This window comes from Pseudochaenichthys georgianus, chromosome 4, assembly GCF_902827115.2.
Source record: "Pseudochaenichthys georgianus chromosome 4, fPseGeo1.2, whole genome shotgun sequence".
NCBI lineage: Eukaryota > Metazoa > Chordata > Actinopteri > Perciformes > Channichthyidae > Pseudochaenichthys > Pseudochaenichthys georgianus.
This window is the reverse complement of record NC_047506.1, coordinates 40,561,987-40,586,917: the sequence shown is the minus strand read 5'-3', so window position 1 is coordinate 40,586,917 and position 24,931 is coordinate 40,561,987. Positions and strand designations below refer to the sequence as shown.

At 41.1% G+C, this 24,931-nt stretch overlaps 1 protein-coding gene and 1 long non-coding RNA gene across 2 annotated transcripts; one reads left to right on the top strand and one right to left on the bottom strand.

Moving 5' to 3' along the window:
- On the bottom strand, positions 1–21,106 carry LOC117445032 (desmoglein-2.1-like). The gene is made up of 14 exons (XM_034080424.1): positions 21,004–21,106; positions 12,886–13,008; positions 12,564–12,719; positions 12,328–12,469; positions 11,770–11,930; positions 7,779–7,913; positions 7,417–7,602; positions 6,538–7,106; positions 6,292–6,434; positions 5,906–6,127; positions 5,448–5,681; positions 4,354–4,472; positions 3,977–4,222; positions 1–1,511 (listed from the first exon to the last, which is right to left on the bottom strand). Exons 1-14 carry the CDS (start codon positions 21,046–21,048, stop codon positions 411–413), a joined length of 3,582 nt encoding a protein of 1,193 aa, XP_033936315.1. The 5' UTR covers positions 21,049–21,106; the 3' UTR covers positions 1–410.
- LOC139433789 (uncharacterized) lies at positions 15,319–16,365 on the top strand. Its single transcript, XR_011643187.1, has 3 exons — positions 15,319–15,543; positions 16,102–16,162; positions 16,246–16,365. It is a non-coding gene; the product is annotated as an uncharacterized lncRNA (long non-coding RNA).
- Positions 21,107–24,931: the final 3,825 nt, after the last annotated feature.

The following is a 24,931-nucleotide window of genomic DNA, read 5'->3' as shown; positions in this document are numbered from 1 at the left end:
AACTGACAGCATAAAACAAACATCATTACACAATTTAAGGATTTACTGATTATACCAAGCATGATTCTGTATGTACACAATTTGTCTCTGAGAGCTACGGGAAAAGAAGGCAACAGTCATCACATAGGTCTGCTGGGATTTTCTCGGAGGGTCAGCTTGGAATTGTTATCATTCAACTTTATTGTTTACATTTTGTTTATTTATTTTGACTTTGACTTTTCTTTGGGTAGACTCTGTTTTAGAATGGAGTCTGCAATGGAATATAGGAAACTTTTCCATTAACTGTCACACATTAGTTCTCTTGCATTAGTTTAGTCCCACACTCATCCCATCACCACCGAGACCAGGCCAGAGGAACAGTCTTATTGGCCTCACTGGAAAGATCCTCTCTTGTCCGGACGATCTCTCATTCAGTGAATTTCTCTTGTCTCCTGTACCACCACCTTGCGGTAGGTGGGGCTTTTGTTCACTGTAGTGGTAGAGGACGTCACCACGTTGCTCTGAGAGCCAGAGATGTCTCTTTTCAGGGACAGACATCCTGCTTCCTTGACCAGCTGCCCTCTGTTGCTTTGCCCTTCGACCACCAGCCCCCCTGACTGCAGAGTTCCCCCGTGGATAAAGTGGGTCTGGCTACTTTTAAGCCCTTCTAGTGTCCCTTTAGGGGCTTTCCCCTCCACCACCATCATGGTCTTGGAGCCAGAGAGGTTGCCAGAGTGGATGAGGTTGCCACCACTTCCATGGACCCGGCTCTTCTCCACCAGCACCATGCGTTGGCCCTGGGCTCGCCCGCTGGACATCACGGTCTGTCCCTGAACCACCACGCCTTGGGCATGTCCAGTTTGGGAGCCGTTGAGCAGTACCATGCCCTGCAGGTTGGTGGATGGTGCCTCCGCCAGCAGCACGGTGTTCTGAACCTGTGGCTGGAGGACGTACTGCATCTGCACAGGGGTGGTGGTGGTGTAGTAGACGGGCTGCTGCTGTAGCAAGATCATCGGACCTTGATTCACCATGCCTTCATTTACTGTGGTCATCCCTGTGCTCACTGGCATCATCCCTGTTCTCACCGTGGTCATCCCTGTGCTCACCATGGTCATCCCTGTGCTCACTGGCATCATCCCTGTTCTCACCGTGGTCATCCCTTCCATCGCTGTGGCCGTGCTCTCCTTCACAACCTGAGAACTTCCAGATGTCTCACTGATCACTGTCTGAGATGTGGTCTGATGCAGCTTGGGTGGAGGGGCTGGCTGCTGGAAAGCTGAGATGGGAGTTTGGATTGATGCACTGGGCGGATAAATGAACGCTTGTTTGACCTCAGTTTCGATCTTCTTGCCTCCGCACACCTCAGCCAGGGTCTTGAACTTCATACCGAGGTCATCAATAAACTGCAGGTCGTTCTCAGACTCCAGGAGGCTGCAGCAGCCCACTGAGCCAGCAAGGGAGCTCTGACCCTCGTAGTCATAAACTAAAAGAGTGTCTTTCCCTCCAAAGTTTTCGTTTTCACTCGTCAGCTTCTGTTAAAAGAGAAAAGGGAAATCATAACCAAGGTTTCCTTATTTATTGACTGAGACAAATCCCATGATGACCAATAAGGGAATCCTCATCCTACTACACATTCAAGCACAGTATTAAAAAAGTGGCTCATTGAAAACCAACAGCGACACTGATGTGTGGGTGCAGGTGTGTGTATGAGTGCGTATTGTGAATGTTTTATTTATTATTATTATTACATGGCTTAGTTGAATACTCGATTCTGATTGGTCAATTCAGAACACGTGACACGTTGTTAATCCAGAACAGACAGACCGCTGTCATGGATTTATTGACTGTTGTTAAGGACGCTCACATTTGCACAAAGAAGTCTGTTCGATTTAATACAGTTTGGCCGAAAAGCAAACTGCATGCAGTTTGCTTTTCTAACTGACCAGACAAGAGCGAAAAGAAAACAGCGGAGAAGTAACGGGCAGAAACCCTCCTTTTTACGCAGCGGTCCAGACATAGACACAGACCCGGCGCAAGAAGAAATCTAAAGGGAAGGGCATATGATTTTCATGGGAGGGCACACAAAACCGTCATGTGCTGCGGGCCTGCGGCACAATATATATATATCAAACAGCAAGGCCAACAGCAAGGCCAACAGCATTGCGCAAAGACGCACACTTATCGCAAATACATACACAAATAAAGGGCAACATAGAAACCACTTTTGAAACATTGTGTGCGTGGCAGCACAGACACTGGTAAATCACGAGCAAGGCACACTGGTTAAGGATGGCAGCTTCCTCATCGTTGCACTCGGAGAGAAATAGACGGAGACGATGAACTGTTTAGCCCGCCATGGGCATGGTTTATTTTCCTTTGCACTGCAGGTGCATCCTTTCACTCAGCCGAGCTAACTTATGGCGCATTTCCACTACAGCGGGTAGCCCGTTTAAGCGTCCTTAATCGTCCTCAAGCACACCATTTTTGGTGGCCTTTCCATATAGCGTAGCACCAGCTAGCGGGTACTTTTTCTCTCTTTTTCCGGCCCCATAAAATCGTGGTTCTATCAGGCCAGGGCTGAACTAGTGACGTCAACACTCTCGACTGCTGATTGGTCAGAGAGAATCGTCACAAGATCGCGCGCAAGATCATCCCGAGCGTCGCATATATATCTAGAAGCAAGCTTGCAGCATTTTTGTAAACGGAGGAGCTACAAAAATGGCAACGTCAAAGAAAAGCACACCGTGGTCGACCGAGGAGGTGACGACGTTCCTACATCTCATTGGGGATGATGAAATCCAGCGGGAGCTCGACAGAACAACTCCAAATGTGAAAAAAAAGCTGATCGCCCCATTGCTACCCCAGGTCCTAAACTGTAATGGAAATGTGCCACGGCCTCGGACGGCCAGCGAGGCAGCCCGAGGCCTGAGCGAGGACGCTTAGGGACGCTTAAACGGGGCTACCCCGCTGCAGTGGAAATGCACCATTAGAACAATATTTTGGCCAACTCTGCATCTTTGTGCAGCGTATACTCAAACAGCGATAGGAAGAGCCCACCGCCTGACATGCTGTGGAGTGAATCGTGGTCACCTCTGAGAGGGAGTTGGTTGACAGCTAAAAAAGCTATAATATCAACGGCAGCTGACTAGGGCTGTACCCGAATATCCGAATATTTGTTTCGTTGGAGTACTATTCAGGTTTCAATTTCGTTATTCGGATATTCGTTTTGTTTGTTTTTTCTCCGTTTTTTTTTCAAATTGAATTTATTGAAATCTCCAATATCAACGTAAGAGCTTGTGCCTCTTCGGGGGGTGCTAACACTTAACCATAAACGTTATCGTTTACTCTCTCCGTCTTTATATGTAGATATTACTTTTCTTAGCGGATGCATGTCAATTTAAATCACTACAACTATTTTTTAAATCAGTAAAATCATTTTCTAAATCCATAAAAGCATTTCAATTAATATTGGGAGTCATATCATTACTTTGTTGAGAATGTGGCCATGTAATGCACATTATCCCTTACTCATGACTTGCTTTTAACTGTATTCAGTGATGTCCTCTATTGTAAATATGTACAATGGTATAACAACGTCGTGGTATTTTCATTATTGCTTTTAGGATGTCTATCACCATCTGGCAAAAGGACTATCGGTGAAAACTAGCCTTTTGGCTAATTCGAGTACTTTTACATGTTTTTAATATGTTGATTAATGTACACGGTCCCTTGTTTTAAATCAATCAATTCAATTCAATGATGAAGTGGCATGTGTATGTACTGCATGTTGCACATAACATCACATACCAAGTTAATGCCTGTCGTTCTACTGGAAAACATTGTTGGTGCCTGAAAACATGCTTTTCAAACCTTTTTAAGTTTGTAATAAGAAGTTGTAGGATTTGGGCTGTTCCATATACGCACATTTAGATTAATTTATTTTCAAAACATTTGTCCATGACAAGTGAAGAACAGAAATATTATAATGAGTTCTCACCTCACTGTAGTACTGTCCCAGGAAATGGTCTGGCAGAGCCATTCCCTCGTACATTCCTTGATGTACTTGTGATGCTTCGCCCTTAATCCAAGTTTCAAATCCTGAAACGTTACTCATCTCCCAGCCGTCTCTCTCAACTTGAAAAGAATAGCCCGGATACATCCCAGGTCGTGATTTCTGAATTGGGGCTTCATCAATCACAACTCCTCCATCCACTTGTGGCGGTATGTTCAGTAGCGGCACCTCCTGTAAAAGATCAATGATCCAAATGTTATAACATAGTCCACACTTATTCAGCTGCCTCGCGTCAAAAGTGAGCTTTCAAGCAGACATCCTCTCAACAGCATCGACCAGTATGAAGGTAAGGTTGGTCTCACCGTGTTCTCGCCCTGGCCCTCAGTGCGGTAGTTAATGAGATGAGATTTGTTGTCGAAAGGCATCTCAGTGAAGCCTGCGGCCTCCCCACATCCGCAGAAGAGCAGCAACAGAAGACAAACTGTTGAAACAACAACAAAGTGTTACTCAAAGGCTACTTAAACATGGTGTGGGGAATGCAGTGTGGCTCTGTGGTTATCCAAACAAGGGTGCAGTTTATTTGTCATGGCACACTAACCTACCAGGTAATACACTGTCTAGAACAGGGGTGTCAAACTCAAGGCCCGGGGGCCAAATCCGGCCCGCGACTTCATGTTATGTGGCCCGCAAGAGCTTGCAAAGAATATAATACGTTATTATACGGTTACATGCCACTTTACAGAAGCTGGTTGCCCATAAACTACATGTCCCACAATGCATCTCGTTTTGTGACATGCGCACCGAAGAGGCTTGCAATTATTTGCCCTGGACTTCTGCTTTCAGACGTAGTTAGTTATTACCCCGATAATAATCCAATTCAGAGGCAATAATGTAATATATAATACATTATTTTATATATATATTATATATTTATATATGTATATTTATATAGTTACAACCATAATGCTAATGTGGCCCGCGATGAAATTGAGTTTCACACCCCTGGTCTAGAAGATCAATTACCTAAACCAATATGTTATATCCTATAAAAGGCAACCATGTACTTTGCAGATCATTCACATGCACAACACCTATATAACACACTACGGGTTCTGGGTTGGTGCTGTTCAAAGGACTTATTTTCTCCATCAGCTTCAGTTTGAGTAATTTCATTACACAATCTTGAGTTTTTTTGTTGTTAAAAACATACCTAAATAATTAATGCTTATTAAGTTATTATTAATAAATACTTTATATTTAAAGCCAAGTTTTGAGGGGCTTAACATCTCTTGACTTTTTTAAATGTCCAAATGAATTCCCTTCATATCAGACTTTTGTTTTTGTCCCATGTACATGGCTTGTTTAATTGGCTTAACTATACTCAACCTGCTTTAACATTGTCTTTAGCACAGTTACATCGTTAGGTGCCTGATCGTAAGCCTCAAAGCATACGTACGTAGCAGCAGCAGCAGACCGAGGAACAGCAGTCCGATTCCAGCGGGTCCGAACTCGGCTCCTTTCTTGGTATTACCTTGATCTCCACACATCACCCCTTCCTCACAGGTGCACACTTGGACCGTCACTTTCTCTGGTTCTGGACAGGCCTGCCCTTGCTGGTCCTTCACCACAAAAGTCACCTCGTATAAACCAGGCCACAGGGTCTCCTTAGCCCTCAGGATGGCTGCAGTGTCTGCAGGCACGAGACGAAAAGATGATGAGTGTGCCAAGTGTGTTTCATTTTGATTATAATACTGATTATTGTTGCAAAACAATTCAATCCTGGTGAGGACACATGCCAGGATTAGGGTTAGGAAAACCAACTAATGTTGACAGAGCTACTTCTAATTGTATATCTATTTGAATGTTTTAATATCTATTTACAACACTTTAAAATATTCACAGTATTCTCCTCACCATTGAAGTGCTCCACCTGCCATTTACCCTGAGTGCCCTCTGGGATCATTTCAAACGTAAAAGGAGATCCGTTGGGGGAAAAATCCTCATCTTTAGCATTGACAATAACGGCATCCGCGGGGATACACAGAGTCTGGATCTGACTGGTCAGGGTGGGGCAGTGGTCGTTGAAATCCTCCACTTGGATGGCTATGGTGCCCATGGCTGTTTTAGCAGGCATGTCTGTGTTGAAGGAAATAAAGAAATCAACCAGCTTTCATTTCTTTCTATTTCCAGGACAGATTTCATGAACGTTTTCAAAATGCTAATCTCAACTGTTGGCAAGGCTGGTAAACCACATGCAAAGCATCTTGATCTGAAGAAGAAAGAAACTGTTCAAAGTGTACCTTCTGTAATGCAGAGTACTTTGGCATAATACGTCCCGTTGATCAGGTATGGAGATTCTCTATCTGGCACCTTGTTCAGTTTGATATCAGCTGTTAGTGGGTCGATGGTAAACCAGTTGTCAGGGTCTGAGCCTTTGGCATATCTACAGTAGAATACACTGTGTCAGTTATCATGATTGAGTGTAGAGAACTAAGCTGAAGTACGGTTAACCACAGAGCATTGTGAGTATGTATTTATGCACTGACCTGACATTCTCAGCTACTTCCCCAGTGTCTCCATCTATTGCGGTGTAGCGGGTAATGACTTCATTAATGTTGACGGAGTTGCTTTCCTCTGAGACGGGAATAGCTTTGACTTTGGGGTCAAAACTTGGCCCCTCCGGCTGGTTCTTCACATTGATTTTGATCGGATAGGTTTTGTATGTGGTACCACCTTGCGTGAATGTTCCGGATGTTCCGAAGGTTCCTCCTGATCCTCCTGTAGCACCACTGGCACCACTTGCCCCACTGGAACCACTGGCACCACTTGCACCACTGGAACCACTGGCACCACTTGCACCACTGGCACCACTGGCACCACTTGCACCACTGGCACCACTTGTACCACTTGCACCACTAGCACCACTTGCTCCTCCTGGTCCACCTGGTCCTCCTGGTCCACCTGGTCCTCCTGGTCCACCTGGTCCTCCTGGTCCACCTGGTCCACCTTGTGTTATATTAGTTCCATCAAATTCAGTAGATCCATCGTATTGTGGAACCTTGTTCTTCACAATTAATCCTAGGTCAAGGTTCTTCACATCCTCATAATCGACAGCCTGTGAAATGGAACACATAAAGTCTAAATATCAATCTAAATGTGGCCAAAAAGACAAAAACGTCTTCTTTATGTAGGACTAAATAAGAGTTGGCTTATTTGAAACTAAAGCACTAGCACTTTAAATGGTTTGGCTTATTGAAAGCTAATGTACGAATGTGTTTTTAATTTGTATCATCATAGTCACTTATTTTAAGGTGCTTTGGATAAAGGCGCCAGTAATTAAAGAGTCCTCTCCTGCTGATGTTCAGGTGTATATCAGTATGTAGTGCCTCTAACACTTGTGTTTCTTTTTCATTGAACTTGTGTACCTTGTCGAGCATCAGAATGCCCTCGTTGGTCGCGGTGTCTGTTTTGATGCTGAAGTACCTGGCCTCGTTCCCTTTGACGATAACAAACACGGCTTCCCAGTTCTCTGAGCCCGCCAGGTCCAAGTCCCCTGTTCTGATCCTCATCACCTCCACACCCTCCGTGTTCTCCTCAATGCTGCCTTCATACTGCAGGTAAAAAGCCTTGTGAGATGCAGTCATTTTTGAAAATACATTTCCATATATCATGGAATATATTCCCTTAAAGTAAACATGAAACCCATTCGACTCTAAAACACTTAATCTTATTAGATCAATATACAGTTCAACATGTTGATAAAGAATAATGTGAGAAAGAAAAGTACCTCCACTTTTTCCAGAGTGGGAAGGTTGTCATTAACATCTTGAACATTAATGACAACAGTGCCGGTTGCACTGTGTCCGCCTGGTACACCATTCAGGTCTTGACCTTTCACTGTCAGAGTGTACTGATCCACTGTCTGAAATAAGAATGGGGAATAGAACAGGAAGTGTTAGAGCAGGGACTTCTCTGTAAGATTCAGTCAAACCACTACAATAATGTACAAAGGGTGGCAAATTATCAAGCTATAGGATGTGCAGTGCTGGTAAGTAGTACATAAAACATGAGATGCATTCATGAGATTACAGATTACATAGCGACCCTATAAGGCCCTGACACAAAATACTCATTATTGGCCTACAGTCACTTTGGGTCAGTGCTCATTCGCCCTAGTTTTTGCGGTGTGTTCTGCACGGTCAGCACTTTTTGTACCTCTCCCAATTCAGCTGACAATATAGAAGCGGAGCCTTTCTTCAAACTAAGTCCCTCTGATTGACCAAACAAATGACTAGATAAATGTTTTACCATCATCCATGTCGCACATACCAGATACTGTACATGTATGTGCGACAATGGTCGGTAAACGCTGCTTTGCTTTATTGTGTGCATCATTACAACATCTTGTATGTCGGCATGGGAAATGCTGAGCCCAAGATGAAGTGAAAGTCTCCCATCAAAATCATAATATGGATAGGTTAAGGGATGGTGAATTGTTTCTGAAAAGGCAGCCAATGGCAGGCTCAAACACACGACCGCTTCCTGTTAGTCAGGCTACGTTGCATATGACATCTTGTGATTGCACTGGACGTACAGTGACAGTTACGGAGCCCCCTAGGGGACATGGAGAAGAAATTAAAAATTATTTGAAAAAAAAATAGATATGTTTTGCGAGATATCGCAATACTTTTGTTTTTGCGAGATCTCGCAATACTTTTTCGAGTCAGTTCGGCAACACAGAAACCACAACAATGGAGCGGTTCATCAATTTTACTTTGAGCTTGGCCTTAAATATAAAGATATAACATCAGTGCTTGCAGGGCCGGACTGGGACAATAAGTCAGGCCGGGAATTATACACCCAGCCAGGCCACTACCAGTTTTTTGTGCCATTTTGCTGGATTTATTTGTCAATTTTTACAGCGTTGCTGCCCGTAGTGATAGCGCTCTAAATCTACTACCCAAAAATAAACATATGGACATGGGTTACTATTTAAAAAAATGTGCAAATCTATTTAGGAACCTATGTGAACATATTTTAAGTGGGGGTGGACCTCAAATCCTATAGGGGGGTCCGGGGGCATGCTCCTCCGGTAAGATTTTTTTTTAAATGTTGGACTTAAATGCATCAATCTGGTGCATTTTGAGGGGGAAATAACGAGACTACACCCATATGAAACATAACTGTATACATTTAAATAATCATAAAATCATAATAACATGGCCATAACCAATAACATCCCATATCCAATATGAAAAAACATTGAAATTTGTTTATTTATTTGTTTTTGGTTCATTTATAGTTGTGAGTTTGTCTGTGCTCCTGAACCAGCCTCACCTGTCTCCTTCCTCTCCTCCTCTTTGAGGCAGCAGCAAAGACTAGTTTTAGCTCTCAACAAGTTTTAATAGTTTATCTTGCCTTTTTTCACCTAGTTAACGTTTTTATTTTTTTATTATTCATGCATATTTTACTAATCACTCACCCCTCAAATGGAAATATGTGTTTACATAAATGGTGACCAAACCGTTTGAGACCCACAGAGAACTTAGACTAAGTTAACTATCTAAACACTCAGAGAGTCCTTTACCTCACCTGGGGGGTATACTGCGAAGCAGGATTTTCGCTTAGCCGGCTAAATTCAGGGAAAACTCCGGCTTTCCGGTCCTACGAAGCTGGTTCTCTTTTTAGCAAGCTAGATCTCCATGGTAATATATGCTAAGCAGCTAACCTGGTCGGGACCAGGTTAGGTTGCAGGCTAAGAGCTCAACTCAGTGAAAGCACCGCCTGCTGACCAATCAGAGCTCAGTGTGCGGAGTTTAAAGCGATCAAGTCATATTACAGGAGAAAGGAAATACAGAAAAACTGCCGTCGCAGGAAAGACGGCCGGCAAAAATCACCGACTGTGTGAACGTGAACATTAATAGAATATCACCTCCCATCTTCAGAGCAATCTGACTATTATAACATTAGCGTTAAGAAAGCTTACTTAAATATCGGCCACAACATAAGTAACCGGATCAGAGTACATTAAGTACAGTCCGCGGCATATCACTTCATAATGTATCATATCTCTCCTTATCTGAGTCAGCTGAGCCGTATCTGGCCGTGCAACACTCACAGTGTCACATACTGTATGCAGAAGTATTATTTTAAGCAACACATTAAGTTGACGAAACACTCGAGACAAATGTAATTGAAGTCAGATCGTGTTTTAGACGGGGCAGTGATATCATAAACCTGTTAATGTACGCATTCAAACACTTTTTCTTTTACCAGCTGTATTCACCTTGCAGGTGCAGCTATGTGGCTTTTATCCTGGATAAAGTGTTTAAGTCATGGATGTTTAAAGTTTAACTTCTTCATTTTTGACTAGTATTAAAGTTCACTTTTCATTCAGGAAGTATGACGCTGCGCTGTCAGTGCGCTTCTCCATGTTTGTGTGTCGAATGCTCCAAATACCACCCCTTTCATGTGAACGCGCACCTAACTAGATAGGACACGGCTGGCTTGAGCGATCCACTTGATAACCAGCGTCGTAGTACAGTTTAGCGAGAGCGCGTATGTTTTGGATTAAGCCAACCGGCTAACTCAAACATATCCAGGTTAGGTTGAAACAGGTTCGCAGTATAGGCCCCTGAGCTGTAGTTATCAGTCTCTCAGTCTGACAGGAGAGGACTCTCCCCCCACCTTGTTGTTGAAACAGCTCCTTATATCCGTTAGCGCAGCTAGCTAGCACCAGATGCTAACAACAACAACAAAACACGTAACCGGTGCGCGCGCTTTATCTCACTCGCTCGCCCCACACATAACACACACACCCTCCCGAGCTTGAATGACACACAGAGACCAATCGAGTATGATCTGTATGAAAGTGGCCATGTCGGCAGGCCACATCATGTAGACAGCCAGTCACCCTCTGTGAGGCAGAGTCAGACCCACATTTGCGCAGCGTTGCGTTCACAATACATACGTATAAAAAAAAAAAAATCCTCAGGCCAGCAGGCCACTTAACAGGCCAGGCCATCGGGAAACCTCCCGGTCCTCCCGATGGCCAGTCCGGGCCTGAGTGCTTGGCAATAGGCACGGGTTTCACATAAGTGAAGACACCTCAAGAGAACACTCAGAGCGAGGGGACATGCACGTCGCAAAGCATACTCTGAGCTGAGTTATTGACAGCTTTGAATTTCGCGGATCAATAACTCATGAACATAAAAAAAAAAAAAATACAAACAACATGACTTTACAATCATAGCAAGATAGACAACAAGCTACAGAGTCGTTTTTATCAGAACAGTTCGATACGCGCCGTCATCCGAGCTAAACATCAATAATTGGTCACAATCTGCAGCTGGAGGAGGGAGAGGAGTGCTTAGGGACCGTCTACAAACTGCAACGGGTTTTTGCGAGAAAAAATAAAATATTTTGTATTCATGTCCCCTAGCGGGCTCCGTAGACAATTGACTTTAAAGAAAAACCAAAGTGTAAATTATATTTAGGTAAACCATGACGAGGAAAATAATTTGTGAAAATCTTTTTTGACATTTACAACTTTCTATCAGGCATCTGTGAATTGTATTGGGTTTTTATTTGTAGATTGAAAATGCATTAGTGGTTCTCAATTCTACACGTGTTGATTTACATTTTTCATGCACAGATTTGGCCATTTTTGGACATTTGTTCCCACAAATATAATTATTGAGACAAATCTAGCTCCATAGATTAGTATTTGTAATCCTCTGCGATTGAGACTGGCCCTGTGGATGTAGTTCACACTGTACCTCTCTGTCCAGGGCAGAACTCTTGACACTTACGATCCCATCTTTGGAAATGGAAAACATGTCACCAGGTGGTTGCTGATCTACGATGGTATAGGCGATCTGAGAGTTTTTATTTCCTGGTTCATCAGCATCAGTTGCAGTTATTTTCATGACTGAAGTCCCTGTAAAACATTATTTAGTGAAACAGTTATTAAAAATGTAAGTACATTTGGCTATGTTCAGTCTGCTGTGCCCTGATGAAAGAAAATTAAATGCATCACATTTCAAACTGGTCAGAAAGATCAGAAAACACTCAGATTCTCATGTGGATACTGAATAATGACTTAAAACCTAAGTAATATCAAATTGTTTACCAAATGTACAGCTACTTACCTTTGTTATACTAGTTTTAGGTGTTAAATAAATATGTGTCAAATTAAGCAGCTTAGTGAAAATAAGGCAAGAAAATAGATCATCTCGTATTTATAAAACCAGAATGTTTTGTTGTATTTATGAAGTAACTGTAGGATTACTTTGATGGAAGAATCTGGATTTGCACACAAAAGCAGAAACACTTGCCTCGACGACTGAGCTCTTTCACCTCCCCGGCCTTCATGACTGCAAACACTGGAGCGTTGTCGTTCTCATCGATAACTTTGATTCGTACGTCAATTTTTTTCTCTGCATGTTTACCATTAGTGTACGTAGCAATACCTGACAGCTGAAAAATATATTTATTTTTTATTTAATCACTTATTCAGAATCTAATACGGTGGCATTCAGGTCAAAAACAAAAAGCACGGAACATCACTCACATTGTATGTATCAATTTCTTCCCTGTCGAGTTGTCTGGTCACACGAATGAATCCAGTATGAGGGTCGACAACAAACACATTGAAGGGAGATTTATTTGCACCAATGCCTTCTAGAGAGTACTGAAGTCCATCAGTTTTCATCAAATCTGACCGAATCTGAAACACAAAACAGGAAGACGGTGATTTCACTGCATCAGAGAAACAAACTCAAAGGACATTTGCAGACGACAACACCTGCTCACTAAATTATTGCTGTTTGTGGTTAAATAGTTCCTTCTTTGTCTGTTACAGAATATATGGGTATAAATAATCAGTGACTCACCTTGGCAATAAATTCCTTTCTGGTGTAGTCTACATTTTCCTTCAGTGGCTTTGGAGGGAGAATCCATTCCCTTTTTTTTCTTACCAGGTTGTGTCCTGAGTAAGCAATCACCAGAACAACAGCCTGCAACATACATTTATAATTACTTCACACTGAATCCCTCTTTAAAACAATGGTCCACAATTGCATGTAAGTTACATGTGTGTAAAAAACTAACACTCATAATACAACTCATAATAGGGCCCCTTTAGGTTTGAATAACATTAAATGAAAGCACAGAATACAACTATACGAGGAAGTTAAAATATTTTATTTTCTAAATTTCAGTGTCAACAATAGTTTGTGAAATGTTGGCCTGATTAAAAATGGTTATGAGTGAAATAAAGAAATGCAATAGGACATTTGTAATTCAAAACTTTGCAGGCTTATTGTCGAGTATTTTAGTAATCTCAGTTTTTGTGAATCCATTTGTAAATATTTTATTTTTATTTTGGCTGTAGATCCCAATATGATTTGCAAACAGATGTATGCTCTAACAGAGATAGGCCTACTAGGAAAGAAATACAGAAAAAGGCAGAAATACAGAAAAGAGAGCTCTTTTTTATCTTTTAGTAGCTTGTTCAATTTTAAATCTTGAATTCATAAAAAGCTTAAAACCTGATTATTTTATTTATTTTTCAATTAATTATTGTGTGCTGAGCAGTCTTTTACTGTTATGTCTTTCATCTATATTTTCCTTGTATAGGCAGGGTCGGCGTCATGGCGCCATACCCCCCCAAATGAGTCACTGTGCCCCCCCAACGCAGGGTGGGCAAGCCTTGCCACTTTGCCGTTTTTTATTTTTTTTATCATATAAGTGAAAACGTTTCCACTAAAGGTTTTTTGTGTGAAATACATCAGAAATAAAGAATACAAATATGAAACACAGCCTGAGGTGTGCTCACTGCTGCTCTCTGATTGGTGTGTTGCTTGACCAATGACCCCCGACTTTTGTTTTGTTATCATTACGTGGCTGTGTGTTTAGATGAAAGCCGGTGGCAATCTGTTCATCTGTTACACTGATTATACAGTAAAGCCATCACAAATAATATGATATACAGTACAGTACAAGTAGCCTACTTCTGGGTCTCTGTGTTTCATTCAAGCTCGGCTCTGTGTGTGTGTGGCACGAGCGCATTTTGTGAGTGCACGAGTGGTAACGTGGAATGTTGTTGTTAGCATCTGGTTAGCTAGCTATGCTAACGGATATAAAGAGCTGTTTCTACACCAAGGTGGAGGAGAGTCCTCTCCTGTCAGACTGAGAGGATCGTATAACCTCAGCTCAGTGAGGTAAGGACTCTCTCAGTGTTTAGATAGTTCACTTTAGTGTAAGTTATCTCAGTGGGTCTCAAACGGTTTGGTCACCATTTATGTAAACAAGTATGTGCGAGGAACACCTTTATATGATCATTAGCCTATAGTTATTAAAAAAATAAGAGAATAAATGAAAAACGGGTATGAAATACTATAGGACAGTAACACAAGAATACAGTTTAAAAGGGGAGTGATTAGTAAAATATCCATAAAGAACAGTACATCTGTGTACAGTTCTGTTTCATATGGATGCTGAGAGATGTAGGCTATCCATAGATCTCTTCATTTTGCTCTCAAAGTGCACCAGATTGATGCATTTAACTTCAATATTTAAAAAAAAAAATAATCTTCCCGGGGGAGCATGCCCCCAGACCCTCCTAGAGGAGGTTAGGTCCACCCTCACCTAAAACATGTTCACATGAATAGGATACTAAATACATTTGCACACTTTTTATATGGTGGCCTATGTCCATATGTTTCTGTTTTGGTGGTCGTGCCACAACCGTGCATGCATGCATGCATGCACAGGTCATAGGTGCGCTAGAAAATAGCACTACACCCCTGCAATGTGTGTGAAAGACAATAGACTTTACAGCATGTTAAGACACCGTCACACAGCTATTCTGGTTATTTTGGGCTCTACCAAGTTTTAAGGGGGTGGAGTGATACATCGTGGAAACTCTATACTTCCAATGATTTAATCTATGGCACCGTTCCAGCTATAACAACAAAATAAGCACTGCACAGTGAGTGGAGCAGTGTATGTAACACTGTTTCTGACAGTCCTGTGAACAGGTCTGACCAGACTATTGTTGGGGGGTTTGTGCATTAACGTCTACTGCCAATTCAGAGTTCAGTCTGAAATATGACCTGCCTCTTTGAGAGGGAGGGTGGGCCGTACCTGTTGCTCAGACATTGGCTTCTCGTCTATTGCTGCTTGGAGAAAAAAACGTACGTACATGTTGGTACATGTACCAAGTAGGGGCCGATATTCCGCATTTGACCGATTATCGGTATCAGCCTTTTTTTTATCAAATTGCCGATAAAACTTTGGCTCTGATGCGGCCGTTTCTCGAGAAGGTCCTCGCTGCGGAACGCGGAATGGGGCGGGGTCGGATAAAAGGCGGGGTTGGATGTCCGACCCCGCCCAGAGAAGAGTTCCGACATCTCCGTTCACTCCAATGGACCAGTTTTTTACAGCAATGGCGGATCGCGGAGCACTTCCGGGAAACTATTGAGAGGATCTGCGGCTAGCAGTGCAGTAGAGTTGTAGCATAATAGACCGTTCGTGATGGACTTTTAAAGGTAAGAAGACGTTTAAAGATTTATATTGCGGATATTATCAGAACATCTGAATCAAATTAACTACACATGTGTATTAAAGGATGTTAGTGGATTATCCCTTCAATCAGTATATTTGACGTTTACAGATAACAGATTAGGCTAGAATGCCGGATAACGTTAGCAACACACGTTAACCACGAACAGCCTATTAATCCGTTCTCTTAATGTTATTTCCTCCAACGTTGTGGAATTAGAGAAAAGGGGCTTCTTAACGTGCTTTTATCCGGGTGGAGGGAGTTACATATTAGTTAAATATAACATTGGGGCGTGTGATTGTAGTGGGTGGAGGTAGTGAAATGAGGATATCCATTTTGGAGTTCAAGCTATAATATAGTTAACGTTACACAATAATAAGGAAGAGAGCTATTGTGATACATCGCTATCGATATGGATTTAGAGTGGATATTTGAGACTTCCAAACAGTAAACAAAAACGTAATTTATGGGTGAGTGTTTTTAGCAGAGTCATATTATGTCCTTGTGATTCTGTTGATTATTACCCGCCTGTATAATGTTGCAGCTCAGCTGATGTTGGATTGATGGCAAAGGGAGAGGGACTTAAGTGAGAGTGAAAACACAAGGTACGTTTTAAAATAGGTCGGCAATTTCCCATCCTCTAGGTTGCTAGATGTATCTTACCCTTTCTCCTGTCTCCCTCTTTCAGCACAAGAACCCCAGGGGGATTCAATGGAGCCTAAAGCCCTGCAATGAGACCCTCACCCTGCACCTGAGTCTCAACTCCCAGAGCTTTGCAAGCCTCTCCCTGTTCCTTATTTTTATTAAACAGACGTTAAGCTTCCCGATGGTGTGGTCTTCGTTTTGTGAAAAATATGATTACCTCACATATGTTGTTGCTGTTGTTGTCTTTTGTGATAGTTAAATTGCTCCTGCTGACTTGAGCCAGCCATTCTTTCCTCCTCTCTATGTCAGTGGGGAAACCTTACATTCATACTCCTTTCTCTGAGCGCTTGAAGCATCCCCAGGCAGCACAGCATTTATGTTCAGGTTCAAATTTGAGTCGGACTATTTCATGTTTTTTGAGCAGTGCATTGATAAAGAAAACCTTAAGGTTCATGCCTGTTTTGAAGAGTGCGGTTGAATGTTTGCATCAGCAAAGCCTTTCACTGTTGTATAGATTTTTTTTGTGTATACTTGGTTTGGTTTTTATATTTACTGTATTTGCTTTTTCGGTTCTGTTATCTTAATGATTGTTCTGTTATATGATAAATGTTGTAAATAATAAATGCTTTTTCTATCATTCTATGAAATGCAGTGCAATGTATCATTTGAAATATATGGACTAGATATGAGTATGCACAGAACTGACCAAATGAATAATCAATTAAAACAAATATTAAATAATATACTTAAATACACTATATCATTTAAAACAAATATTAAATAATGAACTTAAATACACTAATATAGAATATATGACTTTTTATACCACATATTTAAATACATTCATGCATTTAATTAGTAGGAAGTTTTTATATTTAGTTTTTAAATTATATTTAGTCGAGTGCAGATTAATTATATTTAGTCAGTGCAGATTTGTATTTGTACTTATTGTAGTTGTCCAGCAGATGATGCTGTTTGTGTCATTAGGATATCCATACACCCCGCCCATCGGACGTCCAGCCCCGCCCATATCCGACCCCGTCCCATTCCGCGTTCCGCAGCCAGGGCCTCTCGCGTTTCTCTGGCTGCAGTCACCACTCTGTGTACACGAGCAATGTCCCGCCCACAGCGCTATCTGATAGGCTATTACTGAAGACTTTCCGGGCGGGAGCCAGCCAGAGAGGCGGGACCTTCTCAGATTACAGGCAGGTGCGAAAGAACGCAGACACAGACTGAAGCAAGCAGCAGCGCTGAGCGGCAGAGCCATACGTTAAATTCATCCCTAAACATCCCTATCCCCTATGCTGAAGTTGCAAAAACACCACGATTTTATGATCCAATTCTATCAGTTTCCCAGTTACACAGGGATGCGGGAAGTCAGTCAGAGTTGGGGGTGTGTGCAGTGTCTCGCAGCGGAGTAACTGTGGTGCGGAGGGGGGGGGGCTGCGAGTGGAGCCTCGCAGTCTTTCAGGTTGATATGTGAAGCTCATTAGCTAGCCAACACGTATCTTGCAAATGTTTAGCAAAATATTAGAAGTGAGGCTACTCGACTAACGTTAGGTCTACTGTAATAGCCTCACTTTTAATAGTTTGCAAAACATTAGCTAGCACTAGTGTTTTGCAGTTGCTAGCAGCTTATTGGGATGTTATGCTAGATAGACAGATATAATAAATTAAGCATTATTGTTAGTTAAGCATGTCAGCCTGCAGCCCCACTTCTTGTCTCTCTCTAACTCACTGCAGATGACTGCACTAAAGAAAAGGGCACAGAGAGGAAACCAGTTGTAAGATGTTTACAAGTTAATTAAACATAATATAGGCTATGCTTAAATGCATTTCAAAGAAGTTGTGTTGAGTTGTGTTGGAGTTTGTGTTATTCTACATTTTGACACCAAGATTTTTTTTTTTACTGCAAATGTTTATCGGTTCCAAATATCGGTTATCGGTCTCCTTGATTACTAATAATCGGTATCGGCCTTGAAAAAGCCATATCGGTCGATCCCTAGTACCAAGTAATGAGCTGTTACTAGGGTAATCACTGACAATGATGACACCTCTTCTATCAAACACTAGCTGTATATGTCATCAGACACATAAACATAAAAAACGGCTTTTGCTGACAAGTGACTAGATGGGACTACTAAACGTCATCATCCCAAACATTAGCACATTTAGTTTAGCGGTGGTGACGCGCATGCATAACACTGTGATGTAGTTTGTTTGCTTTTTACTTGCATTTAAGCTTCAAAAATCGTTAACAGGGTGGTAATATTTGGAGAACAAAACGTGAGTAGCCTATCATAAATGTGTGTTTACCAATAATCTTATTTTCTACAACATTCTTAGATCTAATGGAAAAATCCCATAGTTTATTTTTTTGGGTGAAACCTTGCGATGCTAATTTCTGGATTGGCCTATAAAAGTATGTCATCACTACACCTCTCTATAGAGAGGTGTAGTGATGACATACTTTTATATTATATATATATATATATATATATTATAGAGCATCAATAAGATTCTTTAAAGGGGTAGGATATTATTATTGTATGGGTGTAATGCTCCTGCAGGATTCTTGCTTCATCATTATTGTTGATTGCACTTATGTGATCTGCTAAACATTTTTGTTTAATGTGTATTTCTGTGGTCAGGGGTGCAGCCGCTTGTGTTAGAGGTGACACAGACACACCCCGCCACTCCCAGGACATGAAGTCTCAAATATTCCAAAATTGCACAAAAACAAGAAGAGGTATGACACTTGGAGCTTCTTCACAAAGGTGTAGCGTCACATCTTTAAGTGACTATTGAGCAGAAAGTATGACTCAGGACAGGTGCATGACATGTATGAGAAAGTTGCTAGACTGCACAAACATTATTTTTAATATTCATGTTAGACATTCTCTCTTTGGTAATTGCTGTCCTTTGTTTCACTGGGATAATTATAGACTAATAATAATGCTCACTCCCTAAAGATTAAAACGGTCTAACCTGATTAAGAGCTTGACAGGCATCAATTTAAAATGCAATTAAATGAAACATGAAATAATATTTGTATTACATCACTATATTCAATCAGTCAAATTCAATCTGTTTTCATTCAGTATAGCCTAATCTCAATCTCATTTTAAACAAATATGCATCAGTTTATATTCTTCTTAATAATTATGTTTTATTATAATAACACATTTCTATTACTAAGTTTAAACACACTGACCACATTATAATTATGATACAATCGTGATTTAATAGTGTAAAAGTGGAAACGAGCACAATGAAGCTGAGCAGGATAAAATTATAATAAGATAACATTATTTAATTAATATCTGAGTAACATTATGTAAAATCATCTCGTAACTGTCAAAATATTATTTCTTGTTTAATGGCCTTGTTTTTGAAATGTTGCTGAGGGAAGTTCACGAGTTAACAATGTCTAAATACTCCCACACCTGTGTTGCCATAGCAGCCAGGTATGTGTCCAGGTCAACCTGTCCTGAACAGATAAAGAGCCTGAGATGTGAGGAGTAATACATATGGAATCTGGAACTACGTGTTTCTAAAGGAGCAAACATATACTCTGCCAGCTGCTCAAAGCAGGGCCGGCTCTAGACAATTTGCTGCCCTAGGCGAGATTTTAGCTGGCGCCCCCCCCAGAATCGTACAATAGAAAAGATAAAGATCAATAGAGTATCCAAGGAATACACAATAGAATGGGGGATGGACGTCACATCCTCTAGGGGGGTCCGGGGGTATGCCCCCCCGGGAAGAAATGTTTGAACATGTTAAAGAAAAATGCTTCAATCTTGTGCACTTTGAGCACACATTACTAGAGACTAGATCTAGGGAATATGAAAAATATCGGTTTACATTTTAATAATCAAATAAGTATGTGAACATAACCTAGCCAATAACAAATAAATGTAACTTGTTTTATTTTTGTTGTTGTTTTACAGTTAACATTTATTTATTCATGCATATTTTGTTATCCCTCCAGTTGTAAACGATATTTTTGGTTTACTGTCATAGTATATACATTGAAATGATTTAAAACCTGTTTATCCCAATAATTATAAAGATATGTGTTTACATAATTTGTGATCAAACCGTTTGAGACCCACTGAGATAACTTAGACTAAATTGAACTATCTAAACACTCAGAGTCCTTTACCTCACTGAGCTGTAGTTATCAGCCTCTCAGTCTGTCAGGAGAGCTCTCCTCCACATTATTGTAGAAACATCTTCTTCTTATATCCGTAAGCGTAGCTAGCACCAGATTCTAATAACAACAGCACTGGTACCGGTGCACCCTTCCCTCTCTCCCTCGCTCGCTTCCACGCTTACTCGCACTTTGGCTGTGAGCCTGCGGTCGCCAGATAAGCCAACATCCCCCATTTTCATCACTTACAGCGCCCATCGTACAGGGCAAATGAAAAGTGTAACCGGGGTGAACATTTACTTAATTATGAATGTTGTTACATCAAGGCCAAAAATTAGGATGAGCACCAACGGTCAAAAATGTTTTTTTTCCCTCCCAGAGCTGTCAGCGCAGCGCCTCCACAGATCGGGCGCCCTAGGACCTAGACGAACATCTATAACGCCAGTGCTACGGGCCAACGCTGGCTCAAAGTAACAGAGGCTTCTGCCAACAGCTGGATAACAGTCAGTGTGTTTAACCACACATTATTTAATCAATAGTAAACATTCATATGTTTATCAGAGGACTTTATAGAAACTCAGTCTACATTGGATGTTATACACTATTCAGAAAACAGCAGTTTAGACACAGGAGTGATGCAGGACTCACCGTTAAGAGAAACAACGCAAACACAGGAGAAGTAATCCTATTCATTGCGGGAGAATAGTTCCGGTGTGCGCGTGAAGAGAGTCGATAGTCCTGTGGCTGCCGGTATGAGGTCCGGACACTCTGTGAGCTGATGAAGGAGAGGGGAGGCTTATGAAGGAGGAACACACACACACACGCGCATGAACACACACACACACACACACACACACACACACACACACACACACACACACACACACACACACACACACACACACACACACACACACACACACACACACACACACACACACACACACACACACACACACACACACACACACACACACACACACACACACACGAGAGACACACAGAGAGAAAGTGACGCTCCTCCCCTAAAATGAGGAATGAAATAAGGAATGTTTATTTTGACTGTAATTATTAATACAAATAATGATTTAAAACTCATTATTATAATTATTATTGTTTTGTTTACGAAGCTAAAAGCCCTTGTTTTTTCCTGTTTTTACATTTGTATCTGTATTATTGTGAGCAAAATTAATAAAAAGTTTGACAAAAAAATAAGTCTTCCTGTTGATGCATGTTTTAATGTAAGGCAAGGCAAGGCAAGGCAAGGCAAGGCAAGGCAAGTTTATTTATAGAGCACTTTTCAACGCAAGGCAATTCAAAGTGCTTTACAAAAAAAAAAAAAAAAAATGAAAGACATTAAGCATTAAGAAAAGCTAATCAAATAAACATTAAGAAAAAAAAATACATGGATAAAAGTTACAGTGCAGTCTAAAATATAAATAGTTCAATTAAACATTACAAGAAAAAGTACATGGATAAAAGTTACAGTGCAGTTTAAGATATGAATAGTTCAAATAAAAGCAGCGACAAAAAGAAAAGTCTTCAGCCTGGATTTAAAAGTAGTCAGAGTTGCAGCGGACCTGCAGGTTTCTGGGAGTTTGTTCCAGATATTTGGAGCATAATAACTGAACGCTGCTTTACCATGTTTAGTTCTGACTCTGGGGACAGAAAGCTGACCAGTCCCTGAAGACCTGAGAGATCTGGATGGTTCATAGTTTAGCAGGAGGTCAGAAATGTATTTTGGGCCTAAACCATTCAGTGCTTTATAAACCAGCAGCAGTATTTTGAAATCTATTCTTTGACACACAGGAAGCCAGTGTAAAGACTTCAGAACAGGAGTGATGTGATCCACTTTCTTAGTGTTAGTGAGGACTCGAGCAGCGGCGTTCTGAATCAGCTGCAGCTTTCTAATAGATTTTTTAGTGAGACCTGTGAAGACACCATTGCAGTAGTCGAGTCTACTGAAGATAAAGGCATGGACAAGTTTTTCCAAATCCTGCTGTGACATTAGTCTTTTAATCCTAGATATGTTCTTTAGGTGATAGTAGGCTGATTTAGTAACTGTTTTAATGTGACTGTTGAAACTCAGGTCAGAGTCCATGACTACACCTAGATTTCTGGCTTTATCTGTTGGTTTGAACATTGCACACTGAAGCTCAGCGCTAACTTTTAAACGTTCTGCCTTGGCTCCAAAAACCATTACCTCAGTTTTATCTTTGTTTAATTGGAGAAAGTTCTGACACATCCAGTCATTGATTTGTTCAATGCACTTACTCAGTGTTTGAATTGGAGCATAGTCTCCTGGTGAAATTGTTACGTAAATTTGTGTGTCATCTGCATAGCTATGGTAACTTATTTTGTTGTTCTTCATTATCTGAGCCAGTGGTAGCATGTAGATGTTAAAGAGAAGAGGCCCCAAGATGGAGCCTTGAGGAACCCCACATGTCATATTTGTCAACTCAGATGTGTATTTACCGATAGAAACAAAGTTGTTTCTGTCCTTTAAGTAGGATTTAAACCAATTTAGAACTGTTTCCGAAAGTCCCACCCAGTTTTCCAGTCGGTCCAGTAATATGCTGTGGTCAACAGTGTCAAACGCAGCACTGAGATCTAATAATACTAACACTGAAGTTCTGCCACTGTCTATGTTTAAGTGGATGTCGTTAAAGACCTTTACAAGAGCAGTCTCAGTGCTGTGGTTTGGACGAAAGCCTGACTGGAACACATCGAAACAACCATTTAAATGCAAGAAATTACTCAACTGTTGAAAAACAACTTTTTCAATGATCTTACCTAGAAATGGCAGGTTTGATATGGGCCTGTAATTGTTCATTACTGAAGCATCTAGATTATTCTTTTTTAAGAGCGGTTTAATGACTGCAGTTTTCAGGGCCTGTGGAAAAATACCTGAGTGAAGAGATTTGTTTACTATATGAAGTAGTTCTGAGGCCATGCAAGGCAAAACATCTTTGAAAAATCCTGTTGGAATAATATCAAGGCAGCAGGAGGAGGATTTCAGAAGTTGTATAATGTCCTCCAGGTTTTTATCATTAATCTGATGGAATTGTGTCATGATGTCTGAATTTATGTTAAGTGGACACAGAGACAACACATTTGCTGTTCCTGATGCAGAGGCACTGACTGCTTGTCTGATTTTCTGAATTTTGTCAGTGAAAAAGGAAGCAAAATCATTGCACGCCCTGGTGGATAGAAATTCAGAGGCTACTGACACTGGGGGGTTAGTTAGTCTGTCGACGGTAGCAAACAAGGCACGTGCGTTGTTTTTGTTTTTGGTAATGATGTCAGAGAAGAATGATTGTCGTGCGTTTTTCAATTCCAAATTATAAAGGCCAAGTCTCTCTTTATAAATTTCAAAGTGAACCTGGAGATTTGTTTTTCGCCACCTGCGTTCAGCTTTTCGACATTCTCTTTTTTCTGTTTTAACGGTCATGGCCTTTCTCCATGGAGATATTTTCTTCCCAGTCACTTCCTTTACCTTAATTGGAGCAATGGCATCTATAACATTTTTAATTTTTGAATTAAAATGATCTACTAGCTCATTTACTGAGGTGTTAGCAGGGGCAAGTGTGGAAGAAAAATTCTGAGTAAACATTTCCCTAGTATTTTCAGTTAAACATCGCTTTGTGGTTACCTCTTTTTGAACACTTGTGTGAACAGAAATAGAGCTCTCAAAGAAAACACAGGAATGGTCAGACAGTGCAACATCAGTCACCACAACCTTAGAGATATTCAGACCCTTTGAGATAATTAAGTCCAGAGTGTGCCCCTTATTGTGCGTGGGCTCCGTCACATGCTGAGTCAGTCCATAGCTATCAAGAACACAAAACAGTTCTTTAGCCCCTCTGTCCTGGGGGTTGTCAACATGGATGTTAAAATCACCAACAATGACTAGACGGTCAAAGTCAATACACACTATAGACAGCAGTTCAGTAAGGTCATCAAAAAAGCTTGCACAGTATTTGGGTGGCCTATAGATATTTAGGAACAGAGCTCGAGAGGAGCATTTCAGCTGAAGGGCCACATATTCAAAAGAATCAAAGTTTCCATACGATGTCTTCCTGCATTGAATGGAATCATTGAACAGAATAGCAACTCCACCCCCTTTCTTATGCATTCTTTCCTGACTCATAAAACTAAAGTTGGGAGGGGTTGATTCGATAAGAACAGCTGCACTGTTATTTTGTTCAATCCAAGTTTCTGTTAAAAACATAAAATCAAGATTGTGCTCAGTGATAAAATCATTGATTAAAAATGTTTTTCCTGCCAAAGACCTGACATTTAATAAAGCTAGTTTAAGTTCGTTAAACACACTATCAGTCATGTTTTTTGTAACAAGCTGTGGCTGACATGGAATCACTGCTAAATTAGATAAACTCACACAAACGTTTGAGTGCTTCCTGTATCTAAGATCATTCACCGCTCTTAATCTATTACCTATCAACACAGATATCGGCAAAGCTACTGGCAGGCAGGGCCCGGGCATGTCCTGGAAAGAGTTGAGAGTGCCATACGCCCTTGAGCCTGGACCCAGCAGATATCAGTTTGCAGATTGTTT

Bases quoted from the DNA above. Each gene is read 5' to 3' on its own strand.
- LOC117445032 (XM_034080424.1), bottom strand. From the start codon at position 21,048: ATGAATAGGATTACTTCTCCTGTGTTTGCGTTGTTTCTCTTAACG. The intron at 11,931-12,327 runs GCAAGTGTTTCT...AATGTTTTACAG, and splicing joins GAAAGAGCTCAGTCGTCGAG to GGACTTCAGTCATGAAAATA. The intron at 7,914-11,769 runs GTACAGTGTGAA...TTCTTATTTCAG, and splicing joins GTTCTGCCCTGGACAGAGAG to ACAGTGGATCAGTACACTCT.